Source organism: Alternaria incomplexa (genome assembly GCF_024043165.1).
Source record: "Alternaria incomplexa strain BMP 0042 chromosome Unknown scaffold_16, whole genome shotgun sequence".
NCBI lineage: Eukaryota > Fungi > Ascomycota > Dothideomycetes > Pleosporales > Pleosporaceae > Alternaria > Alternaria incomplexa.
This window is the reverse complement of record NW_026249865.1, coordinates 480,985-506,512: the sequence shown is the minus strand read 5'-3', so window position 1 is coordinate 506,512 and position 25,528 is coordinate 480,985. Positions and strand designations below refer to the sequence as shown.

Sequence of the window (25,528 nt, the reverse complement as noted above, 5' to 3'; positions counted from 1 at the left end):
AGGCAGCGGAGCATGGTAGACAGAGTCCAGAAACGCGTTCTTGCTGTATCCATAGAACAGAGATTAAAAGCCGTGTATTGGTAACAGATATCGATCGGCTCGGATTAGTACTATTTCGTGCCCACGGCACCGTGCGGAACACCCGTCCTTCTCCGCATCATGACCTCACCCATAGCATTCCTCACCTCCTTCTCCTGATGCACCACGTTCTGCACCATGTACTTCTTAAGTGCTTCCCTCAGCTCGCCCTTTGCCCTCTCGTTATCCCTATATGGCACGCTTTCGAGCTCCAGCAGTCTGTTCGCATCCTTATTACTCTCCGCAACAAGCGCGCTGAGACGATCAAGCTGCTTGTGGCGAGTGTCTTCGGTATCGTCGTTGGTTTTAGCGGCATGTTGAGGGTCGCTTCGGTAAAGTGGCATGAGCAGACCGAGAAACTGCGTAAGAGAGATCGCAGCTTTCTTCAATATCGTGATGATTTGAAAGGGTAGGTATGGGGGACGCAGGTTGGTTCTTGCGACGAACGGGTTCAAGTATTTCGAGAGAAAGGTGGGGTAATCTGGACGAAGAGCGGTACGGATTTCGAAAGTCGCAACAGCGAGAAGTCCTAGGTAGCGCCAGTATGACCCGTCTGTTAGGAAGCCGAGAGCGTTTGCGCCAACTAGAATGATGAAGAGTACGCCGTATGTGGTAGCGGTAGTGAGCAGCGCACTGTCTGTGTAGTCCTTGATAGTCAAACAGCTCTGGCATTGCGCAAAGATGCTTGGTCCGAAGCGGTCATATGCGAATCGCTTTACAGGATCCATTATGATGTCCTTGGCTCGCTTCAGATGAACATAGAAGTCATTTGCCCTCTCTCTATCCACGTTCGGCCCAATCTTATCTGGGTGGTATCGAATCGTCAGCCTCCTGAATCGCGTATTCAGTGCGCTCTCGTCGACGTCTAGCGGTACACCAAGGTCGTTGTATGCATTGCTAGAGCGCTGCAAGTTGAAGTCGACTTCGTAAATGGTGAAGGCGAAGTAGGCGGCGTAGATGGCGATCAAGATGTTGCGGCGGTGCTTTATGAAGCGCGGAGTGCCGGGCTGCGGTTTCGGGTCGCCAGCGCGAATGAAGATGCTGTAGAGAATGGACTGGGCCCATCCCGCTGCCTGTGTCGCGTTAGATATTGCCGTGCCGCAGGTGTGAGGGCTAGCTTACGACGGGAATGAGAAACTGCCACACTAGGAAAGGACCCAGAGTGTCAAATGACACGTTCGATATCGCCATAGTGCTCGGTCACTGGTGTGGGAACATGAGGACGCAAGGTCGCAGTATCGAAGAGTGGAATGGAAGCCAAGTGTCATCGAGGCGCGCGTTCGGAACGTTCCGAGCACTACCGAGGCACGTGCGTTCGCCGCAGCACCTTGAAGTCCCGACAGAACTACATGGTCTCATGAGGTGTGCCACACATACACAAGAATTGTTTTGGTAGGATACAACTAACTTTGCGGAAATGAGGACTCATTGGGTGACTTGTATCGACTGATACAAAAAGCCTGACAACATTCAAGCACTATAGGTAAGATTGCTCCCGTATTATGACGAGACACCTTCAACACCAGCGAAGAAAAGATTGCGCCTTCGACTTGAGACAGGGGTCTGTATTTGTTTGGTACTGTTAGTGAAGTCACACTATGGTATTCGTGATGGTTTTCATACTTAGGTAGGTAGGTAACTGTTCAAGGTTGAGTCAATTGATTTCACTCGCCCACAACACACAAATACACACAAGCATCGTGGAAACCTTTCACCCAGCGACAGACACTATACAAGACCCGTGGATACTTTGCAGAATGACCACTGCCAGCGATATCGACAAGGCCTTCACTAAGGCGTTGAACGAAGCAGGCAGTTTCTGCAACAAGGACCGCCTGGACAAATGTACCGAAATGGCCCGCGCCCTTCTCGCTCATAAGTCTACATCACGACACCATCGTATGAAAGCGCTCATGTTATTGGCTTCAACACTGGGTGACTGGGAAGACGCGAACAACTGTCGCGTGGAGGCGGAGACGCTGTGGCGTGCACATAGGCGTCGGCATCCAGAGGGCGAGAATGCTGCACTCGATAGGTACACGGACGAGCTGCGCGGATTTTTAGACGAAGTGGGTGTTGAGTTGGAGCGGACTAAGCATGGAGACTACGAGTCGGAAGATGACGATGCTGCGGCGCACGAGGTAAGCTCTAGTTACACGATGTGCATGTGAGACATGCTGACTTCGTACCTCTACTTCTGCAGGAGCATGTGAAGGATGCGACTGACGCCATGGAGACCCTTAAAATGACCGACAATGAGATGGAAGAATAACCGCTTGTCGGTGTCCCCGCTACCGAGGTTGCTGCGCTTACCGATGATGTTCCCGCTATCAAGATTGCTCCGCCTGCCGAAGGTGGAAGTGAGACTGCAGATGGTGCTGAACCTCAGGCTCCCCAGGGCCAAGGATGAAAATGTATGCCCGGACCTTTGTCAAATACCTACTCCACTGCTTCACTGCTACCTTACTTCCCTGCTTACTATATCGCAGCCTCGAAATCTGGCGCTGCGCATCGATGCTGGTCTTGCAAATGCTCGATCGTGGTCGTCGGCCTCACCTGCGCTGAGTCCGAACACGCCAACATGGCAGCCGACTGGTACTTGTAAGCTTTCCTCCCCAAGCCCGCCTGCATCTAGGTAGGAGCAATTGTACTGATGGTTCATCAGGGCGTGCGCGTTCAAGGGTGGAGGAGACATAATGTAGTGAGAACAGTCATAGAATTCTATGGTTGACGACATCTGTCGATCAATGGTATAAAGCGATGCTATGCAATTAGAAACAAAACGAAACTCGCGCATTCCTTAGACATGCGACGTAGCAAATTCCTCCATGCATCTCAAGCCTAGATGGGTGACGTTTGTGCGTCGGGTATAGTTCCTCCAGGCATAATGCATAACAAGTAACGACTCAACGATACCGTAGCGCACACAGCGCGCTCATTCGCAATCATGTACGACCAGCGCTCGTATCTTCGTCTTGCAACATTTCAGATCTTACATCTGACCTCCGGCCTGAGGCATCAGCTCCTCGTCTTGCTGACGCTTCTCCTTGAGCGATCCAGCAGCCGAGCGGTTCTCGACGTCGCTGTCGGAGAGGTCGTATTGGCGAACGGCTTCGGCGATCTGAGCCTCGTCCATCTTGGGGAGCTGCTTGGCGGCTTGCACGTAGCTCATCTTCTCGGTGTAACCCTTGGCGAAAATGAGGTCAATTTCCTCGAGGGAACGACCAGCAGTCTCAGGGTAGAAGAAGTAGATGACGGGGATGAAGGATGCGTTGAGTGCGGCAAAGAGGAGGTAAGTTCCCCAACCAATGTTGGTGATCAAGACGGGTGTGATCATGACAATGAAGAAGTTCCAGAGCTAAAAATGAAGTCAGTACATGTCTCAGGAGCAGGGAAACAGGCTATACGAACCCAGTTATTAATGGTCGAGAAAGCATTGGCCTTCTGGCGGGTCTTGAGGGGGTTGATTTCGGCTGGGTACAACCAGGGAAGTGGGAGCCACGTGACACCGAAGAAGGCGATGTACAAGAACAGACCAACGGCAGCACCCTTGGCAGGTCCCTCGTTGTCAACGTTGTTCACGCCACCGGGGAGCAGGCAGGCAAAGGTGATGATCATGGCAGTCATCTGACCGACGGTACCAATGAGGTACAACTTTCTGCGGCCGACACGCTCAACGAAGTAGAAAGAGGTAGCGGCGAACATAGCGTAAACAATCATGTTGACACCTCCGAGAAGAAGGGCGAGGTTGTGGTCGGTGTTCAAGGCGCTCTGGCACAGAATGGGGAAGTAGTAGATGACAGCATTGCAACCAGACAATTGTTGCATGAATTGCGAGGAAGCACCGAGGATAGCACGACGGAAGTGCTGGGACTTGCCGCCGGTAAGAAGAGCCTTGGTAGGGACCTTGCCGCCGCCACCAGATGCGTTGACTGCATCGCGAATGACTTGCATCTGGACAATGACCTCTTGGTCGTCGCGGGCAACACCGTTGAGACCAGCCAGTACAGTAGCGGCTTCGTCTTCGTGATGGTGGTTGAGGAGCCATCGAGGAGATTCGGGAAGCGAAATCATCATGACGATGACGATGAGAGCGAAAACACACTGGAAAGCAATGGGGAATCTCCAGGTGAAGTCATCGGGACCGTAGAGACAGCCGTAATCGATCCAGTAGGCGATGAGCGTGCCAATGGCAACCATGGAACCCTCGATGCAAATAACTTTACCGCGGTTCTTGGCCTTGCAGCACCTAGAAATAGTCAGTAATTGTTTGAAAGAGCAGGTTTTGGCTCGACGTACTCAGCTTGGTAGGTAGGAATGGTAGAAGTGTTGATACCGTTTCCAACACCAGTGATGCATCGTCCGACAATGAACTGGGCGGTAGCGCCACTGTTGGGAGGAACGCAGGCGATCTGGATGATGACACCGACGATCATAACTCCGGCACCCAGGAAGATACTCTTGCGACGTCCGAGCTTGTCACCGAAGACGAAGACGAAGATGGCACCAAGCAGACAACCGACGGCATAGATGGAGACGACGAAACCCTCGTAGGTGGAGTCATCCTTGACTTCAGGGAACGCATCTTGGAAGGCGGGAGCAGAGATGATTCCACTCATGACACCCTGGTCATAACCGAAGAGTAGGAAGTCGGTAACAGCAACGATGGTGATGAGAACCTGGAGGGCCCTGCCGGACTTGCCCCAGTAGGTGGGAACACCATTTTCGGACTCCTTGATACGTGGCGGCATGGTTGCGTTGTATCGATGGAAACTGGAGAGGAGTGAGGAGATGCTGGGGAGGAAAGATCCGTGGGGAGAGAGTAGAGCTTTAAATGATCATCGTCCGTTGCGTACAAGGGTGTTCGGCAGAAACGTGGTTACTGGTCGTCTACCCTCGGCCCACTAAAAGATACGCTACCAAGATTCCGACTGACGCGTGGAGAAAACTAGATAACGATTTTTTTCCAACATCTTGGCCTTGGCTGGTGTAGCAGTATGCGAGCCTGAGGTGCGGGCGGTAGAGGCGCAAATAAACTGTGGATACAAAGGCGAACCTAACAGGGTCTGTTGGTGGAGCAAGCCATCTTGGGCCAATCTTGGAGAAGAGCGGAGGACGCTTGCAGTCCAACAAGCGCGCTCGGCACAGCATGTCTCTGCTCCTAGCCCGAGGTTACCTCCACATTACGTCATGTGCGCAGGGCTTGGGGTCAGCCTGGGGAAGACGCAGGTGAAACGACTGGTGAACGATGGGTTCGCCAGTCAGCACAGAAGGCTGGAAGAAGTTTCTTCGCCGCCTACGCCACCCGCAACCGCCTGTCAAAATCTACGGTACGCATGTCAAGATGATGCAGGAACTTCGTCGTCGACTGGACACCGGTGTAGGTCAAAGGCACCATCTCGGGCTACATGCCGCCGTGTACGGATAGCGTGCTAATTCCTCCCATAAGGCACGGTTTCAGTCTCAACAAGAGGGCGCTTGACGTCATGCACCGGCGACTCGCGTCCGTCCCCATGCAGGGTCTGACCAACCGTGCGCATGCGGCTCTGCAGCCTTTGCAGCTTGGCCGATGATCTTAACTAATAGAGACTGCAGTTGGTGGAGCTTGAACACGCCATGCGCTGCAACGGTGACGATGGTTGCTGTGATGGTCGATGGTCGGCTGTACTTCCTGGGATGGAGTGCAGCAACGTCGGGCGGCACTGCCGGCCGGGAGACGATTCGACGCACGTGATAGCGGCATCTCTCGAGACATTCAGATTAAGTTGCTATACAGCCGAGGATTTGCCCAGGCTTTCGGGAGCGCACTTGGTTTGCTGACACTCCTCCTACATATTCTCGCCGTGCGGTCGATCAGCTTGGTCGCGCCGTGGATGCTGCTCGGTAGGCGCGGTCGCGTTTTCTGCCATGGCGGGACAAATTGCCAATGCATGCTTGGTAGTCGGGAGAGGCTCGTGTGGAGTTCACAAGCCTAGCGTGGGGATGAGGCTGACATGTGCCCGGGCATTGTCTTGCAGATCTCGGGCCTTCCTGTTTCGGGACATCCGGGCGCATTTCACTGACCCAGCTCCTTTCTCGTCACGCAGGCAGGAGTAAACAGCGGCAGCAACACCACCGAAAGCAGTCCTCGCAGCCTATGAAAGTGCTTCATACCGACAAGTCTACCCCAGGATCCAGCTAAACTGCGCTGATCTCTCCAGTACCCCATCAATCCGCCCCAAATCTTGCTCCCGCAAGCATTCCACATGCCGGAAAAGACGGCTCTCATATCGTGTGCTAAAACACACCAAACGCCCCAACGACGTGGTAACTCCACATATAACAGCCAACCCCAATTTTATGTCGCTTTCGGGGCCTACTACACCGCACTCTCGCTCAAGTCCCTGCCAAGCGGCACACACTCCAGTCTGTCACCGGAACCGCCGTCTAATGTCGGGGTCTCCGCTTTATGCAAATGCCGTATTGATAATCACACTGATAATCACACTCCACTTTTCCATCACTCCCTCCAACGCAGGGTCGTTCCAAAATCCGCCAATTACTGTTGAATATGCATCATCATCGTGAGGGACCTCCACCGAGTTGCTGTTTTGATCCCACTTGGTTACCATCGTCGACCCCATTGCCAGGACTCTGGGACTGGGGAAAACGGCGGAGATCAAATTCAAGAACGTTTTGCTACGATCCCTAGCTCTTGCGTCTCGGTTCGATGCGAAGGTTATGTTGACAGATCCACTGTATTTCAGCCGCATAAAGGCGTCCTACTGCCCCGACTGATTCGACCTCCGACTTGCCATCGGAGCGACTTAGTCAACCCGATCCCAAGACCTAACCTCCGTACCAAGGATGCTGCCAATGTCCGATAAATCCATCCGACGTCCCAAGATAGTGTGGGGATCCCACCATCTCCAGGATCTACTCCTCCTCAACAGTCATGTGTCCCACCATCGCTAAAGTCACCAGGTCCCTCGTGCATTGCCCAGGTCGTCGCCAATGCTAGTCGCAGGACAGCGGGCCCACGGACGGACTAGAGTTGGGTCTGGGGGCCTTTCATCTCTGGAGTTGGTCGTGAGTCGTTTCCCCGTCTATTGAACCGAGGCGGCTCCTCGGTGTAGCTGGCGTGTCTCTTTCTACCCCTAGAAGAACACCCCTTCTGAGTCTACGAATGTCCAAAGTCGCTCGTACTTCCCATATGCTTCATTCTATCTGCGAAGTCCTTTCTTCCTTGACTTCACCCCAGCCCGTTTCCTTCGTTTTCGAGATCGCAAGGCAGGAGCATGTTCGACCTCTTTACTTTTCCAGTGCGATAACGGGTACTTCTGGACTGATTAATTTTCGTCCTGCTGTTTGAATTTTCGTACCGTGCCAGCTGGAACTTGCGAGCAAACGAGCTGTAGCACTCTCATTACGGGCGGGCGGTATGTCAGAGGATTTTAAGTGTAGCGGCATGTCATTCAGCACCATTCGCGTGGACCACACATGAGGCGCATCCAGACGTGACAGCTCCGTCACAAATGTGACACCGTTGTGATGACCTACCGTAATTGCAAGCGCCACGCCATCCAGTAGATTGAATCAAGACGGCCACCACTATATGTATTTTGTATCTGTTGCTGCCGCATTTGATAATGAGAACAGCTTTAGAGATGGAGTTCGTAAGCTCGCCGCACGATGAGGCATGCGCGCACGGATCACGTCATGTGTTAGCGTGTCTTTCGACGCGTCGCGGCACGTAAGCACTCCACTCCTACGACCTCAACACCGCAACTAGCATATTTCATCTCACGCGTGGAAGATCTACAGCAATAACCCTCTGAAGGCTTCGGTCGCACATCATTGTGATTCACCCGGGAGATCCTCGTCCGTAATTGCGCAGCTCCATTGGGCGACTAGGCACAATCGCACTGCGTACCCTGGGTTTGGCCGCTACCCAACGATACCATCTCGGCTTAGCAAACATCATCCGCTCTTATCACCATGGCGCGCAGAATGTCTCCAGAAGAGTACCAAGCGATTGGTCGCAGCTACTATAAGCTGAAACAATACGAGAAAGCCCTGGAAACCTTTTCGAAAGGTATCGAGGCGTGTCCAACCGCGGATCTGTACGATCATCGGGCTGCGACGTACGACAAGCTTGGAAACCTCAACGCCGCGGTCAAAGATGGCAGAGAAATGATCAGATTAAACAAGAAAGATGTCAAGGGCTACTTACGCACGGCGAGCATTCTGGAGAAGTTGGAGAAGCCTGAGACGGCGCTTGGGATTTATAAGTACGGGATGAAAAATGTGCCACCTAGCGACAAGAACTTCAAGGTATGTGATGTATTCTTTGACCTGCTATGAGAACACATCTTCCACTTCGTCTTCTGCATGGCTTGCTGACCGTCGACAGCTCTTGCAACAACTTCACGACAAGTTCACTCGAAAATTATCACCTGCATCGGCCATCGATCCGTTTACAGTGCTGCCTGCTGAGCTAGCGGAAATGGTACTAGAGTATTGCTCTTTCCGCCACATGGTCAACTGCATGCGCGTCAGCCCGGGATGGAGGGACTATCTCTCCAAGTTACCTAAGCTTTGGATGCATCTCGATCTCTCCGGCGCCCGCCGACCAGTCCCTCGTTCTTTCGTCAATACAGCGTTCAAGCGCTCGGAATACCGAATGACGCGCGTCACGATCCATCGTTTCGAACACATGGACGTAGTGAAGAATCTTGCGAAAGCAGCGAAGGACCTTACAGAACTAGAGCTCATCTCCTTGCCACACACCATGTCGGCCACACTGATTGACATTGTCAAAAGCGCTCCAAAGCTGAAGAAAATCACGATACTTCCAGAGATCACGCAAGATACTGCAGCGCAGATAATGCATGCGAGGCCTGTACTGGAACACGTGGTCTTCGGCGCCTTGAGGTCCCGCGGGGCCGCCACTAACTGGCCAACTTCATTCGGGAATCTCCGCACACTCGGCATGCATTGGTCGTCCCCCGTCTCGACGGTCAATCTCAGTCTACACGACCTCCTGGCTCGAACGCCATGCCTTGAATCCTTGGCACTCTCCAACGTACAACATCTTGAGTACCCACAAGGATGGCCCAGAGACGAAGCTCAATTACCACCATTGAAAAGCCTAACGCTGAAGTGGAATAACCTTGAGCAGTTTCCTCTTCTCCCGCCCACGCTACAGCGACTGGTCATCGAAAACGACGGTGGTGGATTGAACCTACAGCAAAGCCTGCCCTTGCACCAGTCCTGTGTCCCAGAGCTCACACACCTAGCCATATCTGGCTTCAAAGGTCTGGAGCCAGAAACACTAGGAAACCTACTAGACATCTGTTTCCACGAAAGTGAAACGGCAACATGCTCAACACGAAAGCCTTTGCAATCGTTAACCCTGCACGGCCTAATCGGTGATATTTCAGATGACATGTTCGGAACCGGGCCTGATGCGCGAACGGAGTCCATATTCGGCTTTTCCCCACGCGTCCTCACGCCCGCGTTGGAGTCCCTGGATATTGCCACAACGCTCTGCAATGACGATGAGATTGAGAGACTCCTCATGTACCCGACGGGACTCAAGACAATCGACCTATCGCATACCCACATCACTGGGGCGTCTATCAAGATGCTGGCAGACAAACTTCCGAAGCTGACGAGTATCAAGGCGAATCAGTGTGCTAACATCAATGGGCGCGATGCGATCAACTACGCAGAGCGAAAGGGGATATCAGTGAGTTGTCAGATGGCTGAGCAGAAGGGTGGACGAAGGCTTCGCTACGGCTAGTATACCATACGCCTGAAGTTGTCGACAGGCATTCTGTTTTGCCAGAGCAAGACATGGTCATATCAGAAATCGCGAAGACGGCAAATCATGATGGCAGAAGGAACAATTCGTAGTATCTATGTAGCGGTATAATACGGGGGTGCAATCATGTAATCGTGAGTGCCATCAAAAGGGGACCATTAGCTAAACTCCAGCGCCAAAGTCCTTGCGCGCCCACGCAATGCATATACCAAATCCAACCAAACTCCTCCCAATTACCCGTCAAATTACCAACGCCGCGCCAATATGCTTGTGCAGTAGCAGAGCAAGGAGTAAAGTCGCAAGAAAAGGAAAGCTCAACCGCTGAATTAGTTGACATCCATGCCATCATCCTCCACTTCGTCCTCGCCGTCGTCCTCGCCTGCCGTGAGGACGCCTGCGCTACCCAAACTGCGTTTACGATTGCTGCCGCCGAAAGAGCGACCGGTGATTTGGCTGAGGAGATCCAGATCCTCTCCACCAACGATGCGCGCTTCTGGAGTAGCTTCACAGCTGAGCTCGATCAAGCTCGCCGGACTGAGGCTACGGTAGCCGGCTGTGCGGACGACTCTACCAAAGTTCTGCATGCAGAATGTAGCTGCTCGCTGCTTGAGCCAGTCCTCTCCAGCAGTAGCAGCACGCTCCCAGATTATGGCTGCGTGCTCAATGTCGAGCTCCCGACCCAAGCGGTTGACGCAAAGCAGGCGAAGACGGGGCATGTCGTAGATGTTGGACATGACAAGCATGCCCGCCACGTCGTTCAGGCTGGGTCCATTCTGCGGGTTTGGCGCAATGCTATCCGTATACAGATAAAACAGGAACGCCCGAACTGCTGAGTACGGTTCGGGAATGTGCATCTTCTTCGAGTGGAACTCTGCCATCTGAGCACTCCACAGACGGGCGAAATGGGGCCAGCGCGCATGAAGAATGAGCTTGTGGACGTGGATCGGCCGCGATACTGGGCTCACGGTTGTTGTCGAACCGTTGGGATCTGGCACGGCAACATCCACGTAGTCATCATCATCGGGATCGGCCGTGATGATGAAGTCTGCGCCGCTACCGCTCTCGGGTGGTTGATCAAAAGTTAGGGAAAGATCCGCACCAATACCGGTAAGGTGCGAAGACACATTCGCATCGGAAGAAGGCATCATCTTTGAGCGCGTGTCGGAGGCCAGCTCGTTGCCCAGGATGCCATACTTCCGAAGATCGATGGCGAGGACATCACTTAGATACTCGCCGTTGTGGTTCCCGTCATTCGCCGACTCGATCGGGCTGCCTAGAAGCCAGGCATGTGTTCCTTCGGGGTTTGTTGTGCAGTAGTGCCAGCGGTAGTTGGGGCTGTAAAGGTCCTTCCCGTCGGCAAGCTTCTGCCATCGCAGTGTATCTAGCTCTAGACTGGACAAACTTGTCTCGCAACTCAACTCTGCCGGGGTGACGAAATCGAGCATGCAACCGGATGAAAAGATGTGAAAATGCGTGCCCGCCGCTTGAGATGGTAGGTTCGGACTGGAGTGAAATTTGAGAGATGAGATGGAGCCAGGCGCAACGTAGGGTGAGCGACTTGAACCCATGCCATGATATGACTGGACGCTCGAGTTTGCAGTATAACCACTGCTTCCGGTCGCAAGTTGACCAGACGCTGGTACAGGGTAGCGATGTCGGGACGAGATGAGTTGCCGGTCGCCTGTTCCATACTTCATGGCGTGATCGAACTCCGGGCTGCCGCGGAGATCGAGCCACCAGATCTCGTTGCTCTTCTCCATCTCGTCGTTGATGCCACCAAAGATCCAGATGCGACCGTTCCAGATCCAGCTGGCGTGATCGTAACGAGGAACGAACCTCCATGTCCGGGACCAGGTCCACGTCTTGAGGTCGAGATAGCAGATGTCGTCTAGTACACTGTCGTGCCCAGTCTGACCACCGCTGATGTATAGCTTATCGTCGTATATGACGGCCGAATGCCGAGCGCGACCGCGAGGTATTGGGCCATGGAGTTCGGGCTGGGTCCAGTGGGCGGTCTTCAGGTCGAATACGATGACGTCGGCGAGGTGTTGACGGTGCTCATTCTCACCACCGAAGACGAGCAGTTTGCTGCCCTGCCAGAGACATGCGGTATGTCCTAAAGCGTTATGTTAGTTGCGACGGAAGTAGCATTGGTGATAGAGCGGTGAGCACGTACCCATTCGTACGCCCGGAATGTCTCCGTAGTTGTCGACCAGATTCCATTGTCGAGTGACGAGATTGAGGCGCAGGACGTGGTTGTATACCTCGTCGGTATACTGGTCGAAGCCTCCAAAGGCGTATATCTGATCATCGCCAACATATGTGACAGAGGCATTGACCAGGCAGGCGGGCTTGGCGCCGATTGTCGAAATCATTTTCGGTTTGTAGCCTTCGACGGCTGATCTGCGGCTCCGAACGGGGCTCGCAGACATGAGGAAAGTGTTATTGGCAGAGCTGGCGGATCCCGGCGTGTTCGAGTGGGAGTGGCTGGGCGAGGGTGTAGAGGTGACGGCGGGGTTGAGGATGTTGGACGGGAAAGCGGATCGAGCGGATGTTTGTGCCATGGATAGTGAGCGGTGAATAGCGTGGTCTGGTTCGTGGTAGCAGCCCCGGTGGGCAGAGGTGGCCTTTGTCTAGGCTGGGAGAATGTTTGACGGAGGAAGTTGAGTTGGCTGGCCGTGCATATTGCCGCCCCTCACCGCCCGAGCCTGGAAAGCGGAAGCGCCGACCCACGACGACTCAGCCCTGTGCCCGACACGGACAGCGCGAGCCACTCCGAGATTTGGCCACTGGACGCTGCAGCAGATTAACGCTGGAATATGTGATCAGTGAGTGGCAGTGCAACGACGATAGACTGAGACAGTGCTAAAGTGCGTCGCAGCCTGGCACGAGAGCAGACGCTATAAAGCCATCGCCATCATGGATGCAGCGGTAAGAGCAAGGCCATGCAGGCGGCGGCATGTACACGACGACGATGCATGCGGCTTCACACATCGGATAGACTATGATGCCGGCGAGGGTCGAGCACCGTCATGTGATGTCATGCGTCTTGGTCGTCCGGCCAGCCTCGCGCAGGGTCCCGTCCTCGTTACCAGGTCAACGCAAGCGTAAACAAAGGATACTTAAACGCCCCCATACCTGCCACTCTGCGTATCCACTACCACGCACTCTACCATCCGCACTGTCCTGCATCTTCTTCTCCAGAGCGCGAATCACTCAATTACTTTCGAATCAATACTTCACAGCATCGATTACAGCATTGTCTAATACTAATCCTTACACCATATAGCAGAACCCAAACCACATACTGTATGCCACCACGTTCTATGTACTAAGAATCCAACTAACCCTAGTCCAGCAAGAGACTAGCTAGCAGTCATGGCAAGCACCGCAGTCTGCGTGACTCCGGTCAAGAAGCGCTCTGCAGTCTTCAACACCCGCACCGCCGGCGGTCGGATGCCACTGACGCCCTCTCCCCGCACCCCGCGCACCCAGACTCCCGATGTGCAGGCACACGAGTCCATCCATGGCAACGACTTCAAGTCGCGCATCCAGCGCTCCGTCACCAAGACGACGCGCGACTCCCCCAAGTCCAACATTGCTCGCTCCCACACACACACTCCCCGCCGGTTAGAACTCGGTGTCTCAGAATGGGCCCTCACTGGCTCCGGCACCACTGCTGCCACCAAGGCCAAGAAGGAGAAGAAGGAGGCGGCTGCCATCCGTGCTCGCCCTACCAAGACGCGCATTGCCTACAACGCCGCCGACCGCTTCATCCCCAACCGGACAGCAAGTGAGGCCATCCGCAGCGTCGGTGCCAGCAAGCTCGACGCCGAACAGCGCCCCAAGTCCAGCTCCAAGAAGGAGGGCTCGACCGTGCTTGCCAACGCCGCAAGTGCTTTCGATCTCGGTGGCCGTGGTTCAGAGGAGGATGTCACACTGTCCCTCGAGGGCCTGAGCCTTGAGGACGACGAGGAAGAGAGCCGGTCGCGCTCCAAGCCAGCTCCTAGCCAGGCTGCATACCAGTCCACACTAGCCTCAGCATGTGGCATCAACACAAACACTCGCATTCTTGCTTTCAAGCCAGCGCCGCCTGAGTCGTCCAAGCCCATCGACCTTCGCTCCCAGTACAACCGTCCTCTTAAGCCCAGCAGCAGCGTCAACGCACAGAGCCGCCGTCGCATCCCGTCAGCACCCGAGCGCGTCCTTGATGCTCCCGGTCTTGTCGATGACTACTACCTCAACCTTCTCGACTGGTCTTCCGGCAACCAGGTCGCTATCGGTCTTGAGCGCTCAGTCTACGTCTGGTCAGCTGACTCCGGGTCGGTCGCTTCTCTCCTCGAGTGCCCCGCCGATACCTACATCTCTTCCGTCAAGTGGTCCGGCGACGGTGCCTACGTTGGTGTCGGTCTCGGCACGGGTGAGGTCCAGATCTGGGACGTTGAGGAGCAGACCAAGCTGCGTAGCATGTTCGGTCACGAGACTCGCGTTGGTGTTATGGGATGGAACAAACACATCCTCTCCACCGGTGCTCGTTCCGGCCTTGTATACAACCACGACGTCCGCGTCGCTCAGCACAAGATCGCTGAGCTTGTCTCGCACACTGGAGAGGTCTGCGGTCTTGAGTGGCGTGCCGACGGTGCCCAGCTTGCCACTGGTGCCAACGACAACATGGTCAACATCTGGGATGCGCGCGCGCTCGCTGCTCCCAAGTTCACCAAGACCAACCACCGCGCTGCCGTCAAGGCCGTCTCATGGTGCCCATGGCAATCCAACCTGCTTGCCACCGGCGGTGGTTCCAACGACCGTCAAATCTACTTCTGGAACACCACCACTGGTGCCCGCATCAACCACATCCCCACCGACTCCCAAGTCACCAGCCTTCGCTGGAGCACCCACTACAAGGAGATTGTCAGCACTGGTGGCTTCCCCGACAACAGCCTGAGCATCTGGAGCTACCCCTCCGGTGTCAAGAACATGGAGGTCCCCGCTCACGAGTCTCGTGTTCTCCACAGCTGCCTCAGCCCTGATGGTCAGATGCTCGCCACCGCTGCTGCCGACGAGTCTCTCAAGTTCTGGAAGATCTTTGAGAAGAAGCCCGGTCAGCCTTCCGTTGCCGCCGCCGGCTCTGCTTCCATGAAGCCCAGCGCGACTAAGCAGATGACTATCCGCTAAGTCTGCAATCGTCAATGGAGCCCACATCAAGAGGATACGGGTTCAGAAGGAGCAGTATGCTCGACAAGGATCACAACTGTCTAGCACGGACATCAACTACCGGCTTGCGCAAAGGAGCTGGTATCATTCATCCGACTCTACGCGCAACGGTAAGTTGGTAAGTAATCACATCTCGTATTTGGGTATGTGACGCGATCCTCTTCCTCATTCACAGGAAAAGGAATCTCCACATCTACCCTCGGAACATCTGTCAAGCGTACAACTGGGTCTCATCATGGCTTTTTTGTCCATTCAGCAAGCGAGGCGTCTCGGAAGCATTGCAAGGCGTTGAAATTAAAGAACTGGCTTTTCGAGCGTCCTATGGACAACGAGGTTCATGATATTTACGAACATTGGGAAAAGACGGACTCGGTCTGTTGTCTTTCGAGGGAGTTTTTGTATTTGTACATTCACCGCGCCTTGATGCGCTTGGGATTGGGACATTTGGGGGCTTGGGAAGGCGTTCGATCTTGAATAAAATGGAAACATTACAACATATGAACTTTCGTTGACTTTGCTACTTCTGGTGACTTCCCATGTCTCTGCACAATGCGTAGATAATTCAGTTGAATCATCTGATCATCTCAGCGGCCGAACTATCCGTCGATAAGACGAGTCGCATAACTTCACATACCCATCGAGCTCTTCTGCCTCACCTTTCACTCTGGAGTCGGATTGGCACTTCACGTACATAAGCCTTTCCTTACATTTCCAGACCGTTTGGATCCAACAAAAAACAACCCAAGCAATCCAATCCAACCAACATAATGAGCTACGAAACCCTCCCATCCATGCCAGGCGCATGGCCATCCGACGACACAGACCCCACCTCCCCTCTAACCTTCACCCTCTCCAACTTCATCTCCGCCACCAGCATCACGCAAACCTACATCGAAACCACACTCCAGCAATCCAAATCCCAAGTCTGGCTCTCCGAAACCATGACAAACATGACGCTGTTCACCCATGCCGAGGAACTCGTCGAGAAATCAGTGGCGTATGTTAGCTACATCGCTCCCTACATCGGTTTCTATTCAGAAGACCAGTTCCCGCCTCCGCTGGCCGATGGGGTCATACTGTCTTATACCTTGGAGGAAGTAGGTTTACTTCGGGCGATACTGCGGTATTCGCGGGAAACCGGGATGCACGACGATGCCGTCATGACGCTGCAAGCTTTCAAGGAAGGCATGGAGACATATCAGCTCACAAAGAGCATCCAGGGGCTGGTTGCGTCGTATCTAGAGTTTGGCAATGCGAATGTGGACGAACCACCGCAGATCTGGGAGACGCCTGAGGTGTATGCCCCTGCTTTTGTGGATTCTCTGGCTACTGTTGAGGTCGAGACGGCGATACGAGACGATGTCCGTTGTCCATTTTGTTGGGGTGCTTTTGGTGCGGGGGAGGATGGGTGTTGTGGGGTTATCAAACAGGTGGGGTGCTGTGGGAAGCGGTTTGGAAGGGATTGTCTTATTGAGGCTATGTTGGGGAGTCTGCTGTGTCCAAATTGTAGGAGGGAGTTTGCGGTTAGGCGCGTTGAGGATGGAGAGAATGCTTAGTATGTAGGCTGGTAGCGAGGATAACCATGAAAGGTACCTGCGGTATCTTAGTGTACAAGCTATCTCAAAATGCCTGTTCACTTCCAATATCTAATCCATTCGTTTTCCAAGTCCGTCATGCTGTCCTGGAGGATGGCCGCTTGCATCGCCTTTTCATTTGCTTTCGCCATCTCCACGTTTGTTATGCCCCAATCAATCTGCATAGATGTTAGTCACCATCGTTGCCTCTCACGGCGACATGCCAGCCGATTTAGTACTCACCGGCGGTGCACTCCAGCCACTGACAGCCCATTGTGTACTTCTGATTCTGGCCTGCGACTGCGCAACAATCATCTGATTCCTGTGCATTCTCTCCTGCGCTTTCAACTGCTGAATTTCCTGCTTCATACGCCGAAGCTGAATCTCAATTTCCTGCATCTTGTTGTTTCGTGCCATGAGCTTTTGGCGGAAGGTGGAGATGTCGTTTGTACGACTTGCGTCTGTGAAGTAGGACTGGAGACGTGGTGAAAATAGATCGCACAGGAAGCCTCCGGATTTTGCCTCCTGCTCCTCAAGCTGCGCAAGGATTGCTGGTTGGGGTGACTGAGAGTAGAGAGGTTCGATATGTCTGAGGTAGCACTCTTCGCAGGCGGTGAACTCCGGAACCGCAGAAGGGAAGCTGTACTGCTTTTGGCCTGAGACCAATGTCCCTTGTTGACAGGCAGGAATTGGACCCCATTTCTTGACGAAATCGATCAGTGGTGTGATGTCTCGTGTCTTCGTTTCAAGAGTACTTTGCGCAACGGCGGCCATCTGATCAACAATCTCAATACACCGCTGTTGGCCATTTCCCTGCGTCATTAGATCGCAGGTAGCGAGAAGCCTTTGCCCGTTTGCAATCGGTGCAAATATGCGCTTCAGGCAGGGAAAGAGGACGTTTATGTGCGCCACGCAGAATGAACAGGCTGTCATCTCTTCGATCAGCGACCCAGTCTTTGGATCTTGCAGACAGTACCACGTCCTAATGACTTCTGGCCTTCCTCCATTCTTGACCACTGGATCCTCCATGTTGAAGTTCGGGCAGATGCCATCCCTGTCAGGATCAATGCTACTGATTTCGCCCAGTAAGCTCAAATCAGGTTGTCCCATTTGGAACAACCACATATAAGCTAGTCTCACCCACAGGAACGAGAAATCGCAGACAACAGACATCTTAGCTGGTTTGGCGGGACCGGCAGATATGAAGGATCCATAGCGAGTGTTGCGGAAGGATGTGTTGTAGCAATCCGGACAAATGTCGAAGTTGGGGATGGCCCTTGGCGATTTGATTTGCAGCCAGTCATTATGACCTTGCGTGAAGTTTGATCGTTTGCATAATCCAAGGGCTGGGGGTTGTTTAGTCTGCGGGGTTGCTGATTCTGAGTATGGTCGAGGTGGAAGGGGTGGGGGCCGAACGAGAGGCATGACTCGTGCGGGAAGTCACCTTGGTGACTCGAGTATTATGAGAGCGACTGGTAAGAGACTCGATTGTGAAAGAGAGAATTCTTTACTGCGGAAGACAGCTCACGTTCTTTGCTGTGAGCGCGATTACCTCTAGGCTACAAGGTGACTGGTCTGCCGAGGCTTTCAGCTGAAGAGGCTGAAAGTATCGTCCGAATACGATACCGGTGAAAGCTCGCCCCGCAACGAGCGCCCAAATGAGGCCATGAAAACGCCACGAACGTCGGACCTTCTAAATGCGTTGCGTATCAAATTGAATTGTGCATCGTAGAAGCGAAAGGATCGACAGGCTGCGGCCCATCGGGCTGAGATGGAAAGTATGGTTATCGATAGCAGTCCATGGCCCTAAGTGGTCAACAAGTATCGCAGCAATGTATACCAGGCGTAGAGAGCATCGGTTGTAAATCTGATGACTTTGCGCGAAAGTTGTGGCTTGAAGAATGGTGGAAGATGCAAGATCTCGACAAGAGGTGTCTGAGCCGAGCGGCTGGTAACATCACCTCATTGGCTGACATCTCGCTTCCCCTTCACCCATTATCAAGAGTGTAGACGGCTAGCTCGAGAAGACTTGTGCCAGATCATATACATTAGACGAGCGTACACTGCCGACGTCGCAATCAGTCAAAGACCGGTCTTGCTGATGGTACATGGTTTGCATTACCATGCGTCTGGCAAAGAAAGGTGGCAGAAAGACGGTACGTCTCTTTGTGTGAAGTTTGGAGTCGTTGGATGTAACTCCGACGCACATGCAGTAGACCCAGTCGTTGATTCAGATCATGTAGCGAGAGATATTATCACACCACGGGTTTTATCAATATGCTGTCGCGTTTGTTGTAGCTAGGAGTACACCCAACGAATTTGTGTAGCGGCAGGTATGTTTTCCCTATTGTTGTATGTAGCGTACACTCGTATGGGAGAGCATCTGCGTTGCAATCGCATAAGCGAATGTTGATCGGGGCTTACTACGACATCTGGCACCATCAGGCGAGACTTGTTGTGTGTACACTCGTTGGTGATGGTCAGAGGCGTGCAATCATGTTGTCCAAGATGTGGTGCAACATTGAGCCTCCTTGTTGCCGCACAGCGTCAGTCGCACAGATTCATTTTGTTTGCCCAAGGCAGACTGTGACAAATCGTGTGTTTGACTCTGAGGCGTTGGCATGCTCGTTTAGGGCTGACGTGCGCCGCAAAGCACCTCATGGGTTGCAGAAGCGCCCGGCACGGGAGGGAGTATTCCAAAAGCTAAGCCCCTCGGAGATTTCATGCTGTGGATAGCGTCACGGGTAGAATGGTGGCTTCGAATTCTTTCATTGCGATTTGCGTTACCTTTTGAGCGGTGAGGACGCCCATGTTGGCCTAAGAAGCCAACAACGGTCTGGTTTAGTATTGAGGAAACGGACACTACGAAGGGTTGCTTTTTCGAACGACGCCCAGGACAAGAAAGGGCGCTCGGCTGATCCTACTATTGTGTCTTGTGCATCTACAATAGCAAACCTAAAGAGCCCTTTAGTCTTGGGTACAACCGGGGAAACAATGAGCTGCTTCGTACCAGGCAATCCAGCTGTTGGTGGGATGCACAACACTTCAAAGGCCAATGTACCGGCCCTTATCCGAGCAGTTGTGGATTGAGACATGCGCATAATTGCCATTGTTGGTGGACTTGGCATAGGAATTCTTCTTCCAGCACGATATCCAGGAATGAACGCCCGCTTTTCGGGTAGCCATCGTACCAGCATCCTGGGATATCGCGTGGCAGTCGCTAGTAGGGATCGCTTTCAGGCCACCCAGTATCATGACTCCGGATGCACCGGACTATCTGAATGCCATTATCCGAATAAGTCTAGATGTCGTTGGTGGTGGGGAGGTTTGCCAAAGAAACGATGAGAGTAAGCGCCGATAACGTGAGAGCGGGGTCGCTTCGGTTGGGTGTATACACAAAAGCTATCGACGCAGAGTGGGGCACCGAGTATGTTAGACACCTTCTTCAAAGCCATGCCATTGCTCATCGACTATTGTAGCGTGCCCTGCGCATGAAACTGTGTTGGTTCCAACGTCGCCGATATACTCAGCATTTTGCGTAGTTGGCGTCGAAAGGCACGTTCCGATCGGCTACAGACCTGTGTGCATGAGTTATGCAGGCCGTAGCTGCAGCCTCCTGTCAGTCATCTAATAGATTGTACCTGTCGGTTAGACAAAGGCCGAAAGAATGTCCTGTGCTCCACGGCGCTTATTAGCAAGCCGCCTTGGGCGCGGCTAATGTCAAACGCGGAAGCGGCGCAGGTCGCACGAAGAAGGGCAGCTGGTGCGATTGTCAAGGTGGACATGGACCAGGTAGCTGCTTGTAGGCCAGACTAATGGAATTATCGAAGATACGCGCGGCGTGAGCTGTGGTAGGTTGGTGGGAGAAAAAATTGTATGCTTTCGTGTCCCAGTCGAAAAGTTGGGGATTCGATTGGCCAATCTAAGCATCCGAGCCCATGGTAGCCGGGGACGCTGATACGCTTGGGGAATCTGGAGATGAACTAGTGGAAGAGCGATACCGATGACGATCCTACAAATTTAGCAAGAAGAGGCTCTTGGGATGCCATGTGTCGACGGACCGTTGCGAGCAGGAAGTCATCACACCACGCAGGCCTTCATTTGATGCAAGGCCGCCACGTCGATGTCGATGGGGCCAGACTGGAGACAGAGCAAACGGTAGGAGGGCACCGTGACTGTGCCGCACACTTGTGCTGTCTCCAAGCACCTGATGGAGCCTTTTGAGGAAGGGTGCATTAGCGTCTCAAGGAGGCCTGGCCCTAGTCGTCTGCAGCAACGTTCGCCATGCGAGGAACTAATGCTGGGTGAATAGATGATGCCAAGGGGCTGCTTACCTACACCTTGGAGGGCCGCGCAGCCGTTTGCTTTCCGCGGGACGGCATCAGGTAGGACAATGGATCGGAGGGGTTCGCACCAGCAGACGGAAGAGGGAGCCAGGCTGGTAGCGATGGCTGTTCTAGAGGATCCAGTGTCGTGTCTCTGGCACGCACGGCGCGGGATCGCTGACCATGCCCGCCATCTAGCGTGGGTTTGGGCGCTTAAGCTGCAGTGCATCCCTGAAGCTTAGCAGCACCCAGGGCGGCGATTCGTCTGCGGCGCCCAGCGGTGGTGGTGAACGGACAGGTGTTGTAAGCGGGCGTAGTGCACGGGCGGGCGAGCAGTTCGCTGCTGCTGCTAGGTAGACGATTGACGCCGCCTGCCGCCTGTCTGCGCTGAGAGTCTCCACCGAGGCAGAGTCGCAGTGTTGAAACAAACAACGACACCTCTCTGCACCAAGCACCTTGAGCCTCTTCCCGGCAGCTGGCCTGCTCTGATAAGCCTCGTCCCGTCCTTCTTTCCTTAGACGCAAGCGCTCGCCCGCCGCCCACCCTTTTCGCGCCTTCCCTTCTGATTCGTGACCCGCCGCTCAGCCTCGCCAACCCCGTCGTCTGAGTGATAGGCAGCCCATCGCGAGACCACGCGCGATTGTTCCTTCCCACCGCAGCGTAGATCCGGCGCAGTCCTGGCGCAGCCTCTGTTGTGCCTTCCTCAAGAGCAGCGCGAGGCATGGCAACCGCGACGCAGCTCATGCCGTCACCGAGTGGCCTGAAGTCCATGTCGGCATTCAGCCCCTACACGGACTCGCCCAGCTCACCGGGCACCTTCGCCCACGTCTTCTCAAATAGGTGCGACGCCCTCGCTGCGAGAGCATTGGCGACTGCCCGCTAACATGGACTCCCCAAGATCCTCAGGGCACACGTCCGACCACCTGCAACCACCGCCCAGCCCGTATCCGGCGACCGTCGACCCCTCGCCCGTCGACAGCAACGGCACAAGCCATACCGATCACACTGAGGTACGTCGCGTCGTGGGTGGATATACGAACGCGCGGGGCTGACCCCACTACAGATCGAAGACGATGCCCAAGTCAATCACCCAAGTGCAAGCGAAGATGGCATGAGCGATATCAGATCGCCGGGCACTGACGACATTGTGAGCCCGGCGAGCCAGGACGGGCCCGCAAAGGTATCATGCCAACCCTCCACCGCACCTGCCTGCAGTCATCTAACCTGTGACAGCCCCATACCCATAAGCTCAACACCGCCGTGCGCAGGGCTGACTCGGACGATGCCCCGCCGTCTGTTATCCATGCGCCCGACACCTTCAAGCAATTCGTGAGTGCCCTTCTGTTATGGTTGCACTACATGGCTGACGTGGGAACCAGAACCAGAACCGGATGACGTCTGGCGGGTCGTCGAGCGCAAACACGTCAGATAACACCGCTGTCGTATCGCCGTCAACGCCTGAAGCCAACATGCTTCCGGATGTCGAGGACAAGCACACATCTTCTGCCTACACTACGCCCATTGATACCGCCGTGTCCAACTCAGTTACCGACCGCAGTACGCCGCGTGCCCAGACAAGACAGGATTTCGAGGAGGACTTGAGGCGGCGCAGCGTTCGTAAAAGCGTGAATCTCGCGGGTACGTTTCCGTGCATATCGGGAGGCACACGCGCTAACATGCACAGATATCGCCGAGTACGACGACCATGCTACCACTGATTCTTCTGCAAGCTCCGTCATCGAACAGGATGACAGCCAGTCATCACAATCGCAAGACGGCGAGTCCATGTCCATCGGCACTCAAACGATGGGTCAGGCGATCCACGGCATTCAAGAGTCAGAGAAGGAAGTGGCGGCCCTGCGAAGCGCACTGGACGAATGCTGGACACTCTGCAACTCGCTGGCCAAGTTGAGCCAACACCACAGAACACGCATGTTCCACTACTCCGGTGGAAGTCCTGATATGCAAGAACATGCCTGGAGAACGTGTTGGCGACTTTGCCAGAAGCTCTACGAAAGTAGAGAGGAGAACCCCTCCACGCAAATTCGACCAACACTGGAGCTTTGCCGCGACTTTTGTCAGGCACTATTCGACGTGCGTCAACGCGGCGATGAGGCTTCTGATTCGGTGCTCAGAGTCAGCTTTGAGCTGAACAACCATCTCTACAACGCACATGATCGCACGCTACCCGAGACATTCCGTGAACGCACTCTGGATTTCTACCTGACATTATGCCATCGCTTGATGAAGCAGCGTACTTCTCTTCCAGAGGAGACCGATTCACTACTCCACGCATGCTGGTCGCTGGCAGAAATGCTTTTTAGTCTCCGCCAAAACAGCCGGGATGGCAAGCCAGCCGACGAGGAACTGCTGGGCTCGGCAATTCAGGCGTGTTGGGAGTTGTGTGACTTGTTCCGTGAAGGCTGGACACAAGTGCGGCCTGATCGCGGCACTCCACGACCCACTCAGTATGCCTTCTCGGTCGGTCGCAGTTCCATGACACATCGCTCCCAGACTGCGTATTCGGAACGGTCTGGGCGATCCTCCAGTGTCAATGAGTCGTACCATTCAGCCATTCAATCGAGAAATGCGACGCCAATGCAGCCAGAGACACCAACAACCATCTTCGATGACCGCGAAGAGTTCTCGCCCGCAGATGAGCCCAACGTGCCAAACATACTTGTTCTCGGCCCAGAAGCTGGCATGACGCGGACTCATGATCGTTGGTCATCCGCTTCCTCCAACCTTTCCACATACTCTGACGCCTCACAACACACTTCCTCTACCGCCACCGCTGGTCGAGAGGATGCCAACCTGGTCCGCCTGAAAGGGCTGATCATCAAGGCAGCCATCAACACAGGCTACAACCGCCAGATCCCCCTCCCAGACTTTATTCGTGCCTTACCGTCCAACAGCTTCGGCGCCGAGACGTGGCAAAGTCAATTGTTCGAGAGCTACCGAAAACTTGTTCTTGCAGACCCGACACTACGAAGCGTTCACACTCAACCACTCCGCAGGCTGACGGCACTTGAGATTGGACGATCGGTGCAATGGCTGGGCCGCAGCGAGTCATTCAAGTGGCTGCGCGAGCTCTATCGCTTCGTCTTCGGGGCCTATCCTGAAGATACCAGTCAGCGCAACCTCATAATCAACGCCTAACGCACTTAACGCATGGACCTTTTTCGTTTCGGATCTTGGACGCTTTTTCAGATCATGGGTGTTATTTGGATGGGCACTTTTCTTCTATTTCCGCCATATACCCCCAACGCTCTCTTCAGTGCGCGTATCATTCGGTCCCAGCATAGTTTCATCGCATGTTGTAGATTACGGATCCTGCATATTCGCTTCTGTGTATACCTTCTTACTATCTCTACTGCTCTCATGACGCCTATTGCCAAGTTTACGACTTTGATACTATATACGAATAATAACCCATTCTTACCGACGCGACCTTGGGAGTGTGACTGCTTTCTTTATTAATACGTAACCGTCTTCATTCGGGGGCCACGATAGGAGCTATCGCTTTTCCCATGCACGTCTGTCTGTACGCACGGTCCTCTCTACCACCTAATCCACGCCCGCTCTCGTCGAGCTTCCTTGTTCTCTCCACCCCAATTACGACGAACCGCTCCCACATCCCGAATTGGACAATCGATACCAACAACCTAGTAACTGGTGGGTTCGCAGCTCGCTGCCGCTGCGACACATCACTCTCGAACTAACACTGCGAGGCCTTCCTACATTCCTACCACTCGCGCGGTCATGCGTATCGCCGCACCGATTCGGAAAGGCCCATCGGTACCACAGGACTCGAGCACCCCGTCTTTCCTCACTATACTTCCGCCGGAGATTCGCAACGCAATCTACGAATACGCATTTGTGTTGCACGATGAGCTTGTTATCATCGACGCGTATGAGTACACAAGGCAGCCCGTCTGGGAAGAAGAATTCGACGATTTAGATTCCGAAGAAGATTCCGCTGATGTTGAACGGATTCAAGAGCATGCGTTCGCTGTCCGAGATGTTCGTCTTCCCATGTCACTACTGCGCACTTGTCGACAAGTCTACCACGAAGCCGCAAGTATACTTTACGGGCGTCAAAAGATTCGCATTACGGTGGCTCCACATCGCCATAATGGAAGCTTCCGCCAATTACGCACCGCTGTGAGATGGCTTCAGAGTATTGGCTCCCAATACAAGCTCTTGACTCGACTTGTCATCGACACTAGCGCACTCTGTCCGGATGAGTGTGACATAGCTGGCAGGACAAACTGCGCACCAATCCTTAAAGCTTTATGGCTACGTCCTGGCCTGGAATCTCGCGTCGAGTATACAAGATCAGGAATCGAAATCGATAAGAGAGTACATGAGCCCTATTTGGGATTATCATTCTTGGAGTCAACCTCGGCAAGTATCGTTGGTGAGATAATCGCCGATCTCAGTACCAAAGATGAGCTCGGTCTTAGACGCTACGCTGGCTTTGGTCGTTTGATTCGCTCCATCTGGGTTGATGGAGACGACCAGTACGGAAT

At 53.9% G+C, this 25,528-nt stretch overlaps 9 protein-coding genes across 9 annotated transcripts; 5 read left to right on the top strand and 4 right to left on the bottom strand.

Moving 5' to 3' along the window:
* Positions 1 to 110: 110 nt before the first annotated feature.
* Positions 111 to 1,269, bottom strand: J4E90_009568 (uncharacterized protein; the record flags this gene model as incomplete). Its single annotated transcript, XM_051439087.1, has 2 exons — positions 111 to 1,151; positions 1,201 to 1,269. The coding sequence occupies 2 exons, from the start codon at positions 1,267 to 1,269 to the stop codon at positions 111 to 113; spliced, it is 1,110 nt and encodes a 369-aa protein (XP_051287164.1).
* Positions 1,270 to 1,979: 710 nt separating this feature from the next.
* On the top strand, positions 1,980 to 2,350 carry J4E90_009567 (uncharacterized protein; the record flags this gene model as incomplete). The annotated part of the gene is made up of 2 exons (XM_051439086.1): positions 1,980 to 2,219; positions 2,282 to 2,350. 2 exons carry the CDS (start codon positions 1,980 to 1,982, stop codon positions 2,348 to 2,350), a joined length of 309 nt encoding a protein of 102 aa, XP_051287163.1.
* A 720-nt stretch (positions 2,351 to 3,070) lies between these two features.
* On the bottom strand, positions 3,071 to 4,829 carry J4E90_009566 (uncharacterized protein; the record flags this gene model as incomplete). The annotated part of the gene is made up of 3 exons (XM_051439085.1): positions 3,071 to 3,436; positions 3,490 to 4,327; positions 4,378 to 4,829. The coding sequence occupies 3 exons, from the start codon at positions 4,827 to 4,829 to the stop codon at positions 3,071 to 3,073; spliced, it is 1,656 nt and encodes a 551-aa protein (XP_051287162.1).
* A 3,226-nt stretch (positions 4,830 to 8,055) lies between these two features.
* J4E90_009565 (uncharacterized protein) lies at positions 8,056 to 9,862 on the top strand (the record flags this gene model as incomplete). Its single annotated transcript, XM_051439084.1, has 2 exons — positions 8,056 to 8,391; positions 8,471 to 9,862. 2 exons carry the CDS (start codon positions 8,056 to 8,058, stop codon positions 9,860 to 9,862), a joined length of 1,728 nt encoding a protein of 575 aa, XP_051287161.1.
* A 347-nt stretch (positions 9,863 to 10,209) lies between these two features.
* On the bottom strand, positions 10,210 to 12,315 carry J4E90_009564 (uncharacterized protein; the record flags this gene model as incomplete). Its single annotated transcript, XM_051439083.1, has 2 exons — positions 10,210 to 11,999; positions 12,060 to 12,315. 2 exons carry the CDS (start codon positions 12,313 to 12,315, stop codon positions 10,210 to 10,212), a joined length of 2,046 nt encoding a protein of 681 aa, XP_051287160.1.
* A 946-nt stretch (positions 12,316 to 13,261) lies between these two features.
* SLP1 (Glycosylated integral ER membrane protein) lies at positions 13,262 to 15,058 on the top strand (the record flags this gene model as incomplete). The annotated part of the gene is made up of 1 exon (XM_051439082.1): positions 13,262 to 15,058. One exon carries the CDS (start codon positions 13,262 to 13,264, stop codon positions 15,056 to 15,058), a length of 1,797 nt encoding a protein of 598 aa, XP_051287159.1.
* Positions 15,059 to 15,864: 806 nt separating this feature from the next.
* J4E90_009562 (uncharacterized protein) lies at positions 15,865 to 16,653 on the top strand (the record flags this gene model as incomplete). The annotated part of the gene is made up of 2 exons (XM_051439081.1): positions 15,865 to 16,394; positions 16,608 to 16,653. 2 exons carry the CDS (start codon positions 15,865 to 15,867, stop codon positions 16,651 to 16,653), a joined length of 576 nt encoding a protein of 191 aa, XP_051287158.1.
* A 77-nt stretch (positions 16,654 to 16,730) lies between these two features.
* J4E90_009561 (uncharacterized protein) lies at positions 16,731 to 18,096 on the bottom strand (the record flags this gene model as incomplete). The annotated part of the gene is made up of 2 exons (XM_051439080.1): positions 16,731 to 16,850; positions 16,915 to 18,096. The coding sequence occupies 2 exons, from the start codon at positions 18,094 to 18,096 to the stop codon at positions 16,731 to 16,733; spliced, it is 1,302 nt and encodes a 433-aa protein (XP_051287157.1).
* Positions 18,097 to 21,717: 3,621 nt separating this feature from the next.
* Positions 21,718 to 24,155, top strand: J4E90_009560 (uncharacterized protein; the record flags this gene model as incomplete). Its single annotated transcript, XM_051439079.1, has 6 exons — positions 21,718 to 21,836; positions 21,895 to 22,006; positions 22,060 to 22,176; positions 22,230 to 22,325; positions 22,382 to 22,634; positions 22,681 to 24,155. 6 exons carry the CDS (start codon positions 21,718 to 21,720, stop codon positions 24,153 to 24,155), a joined length of 2,172 nt encoding a protein of 723 aa, XP_051287156.1.
* Between the last annotated feature and the right edge of the window lie 1,373 nt (positions 24,156 to 25,528).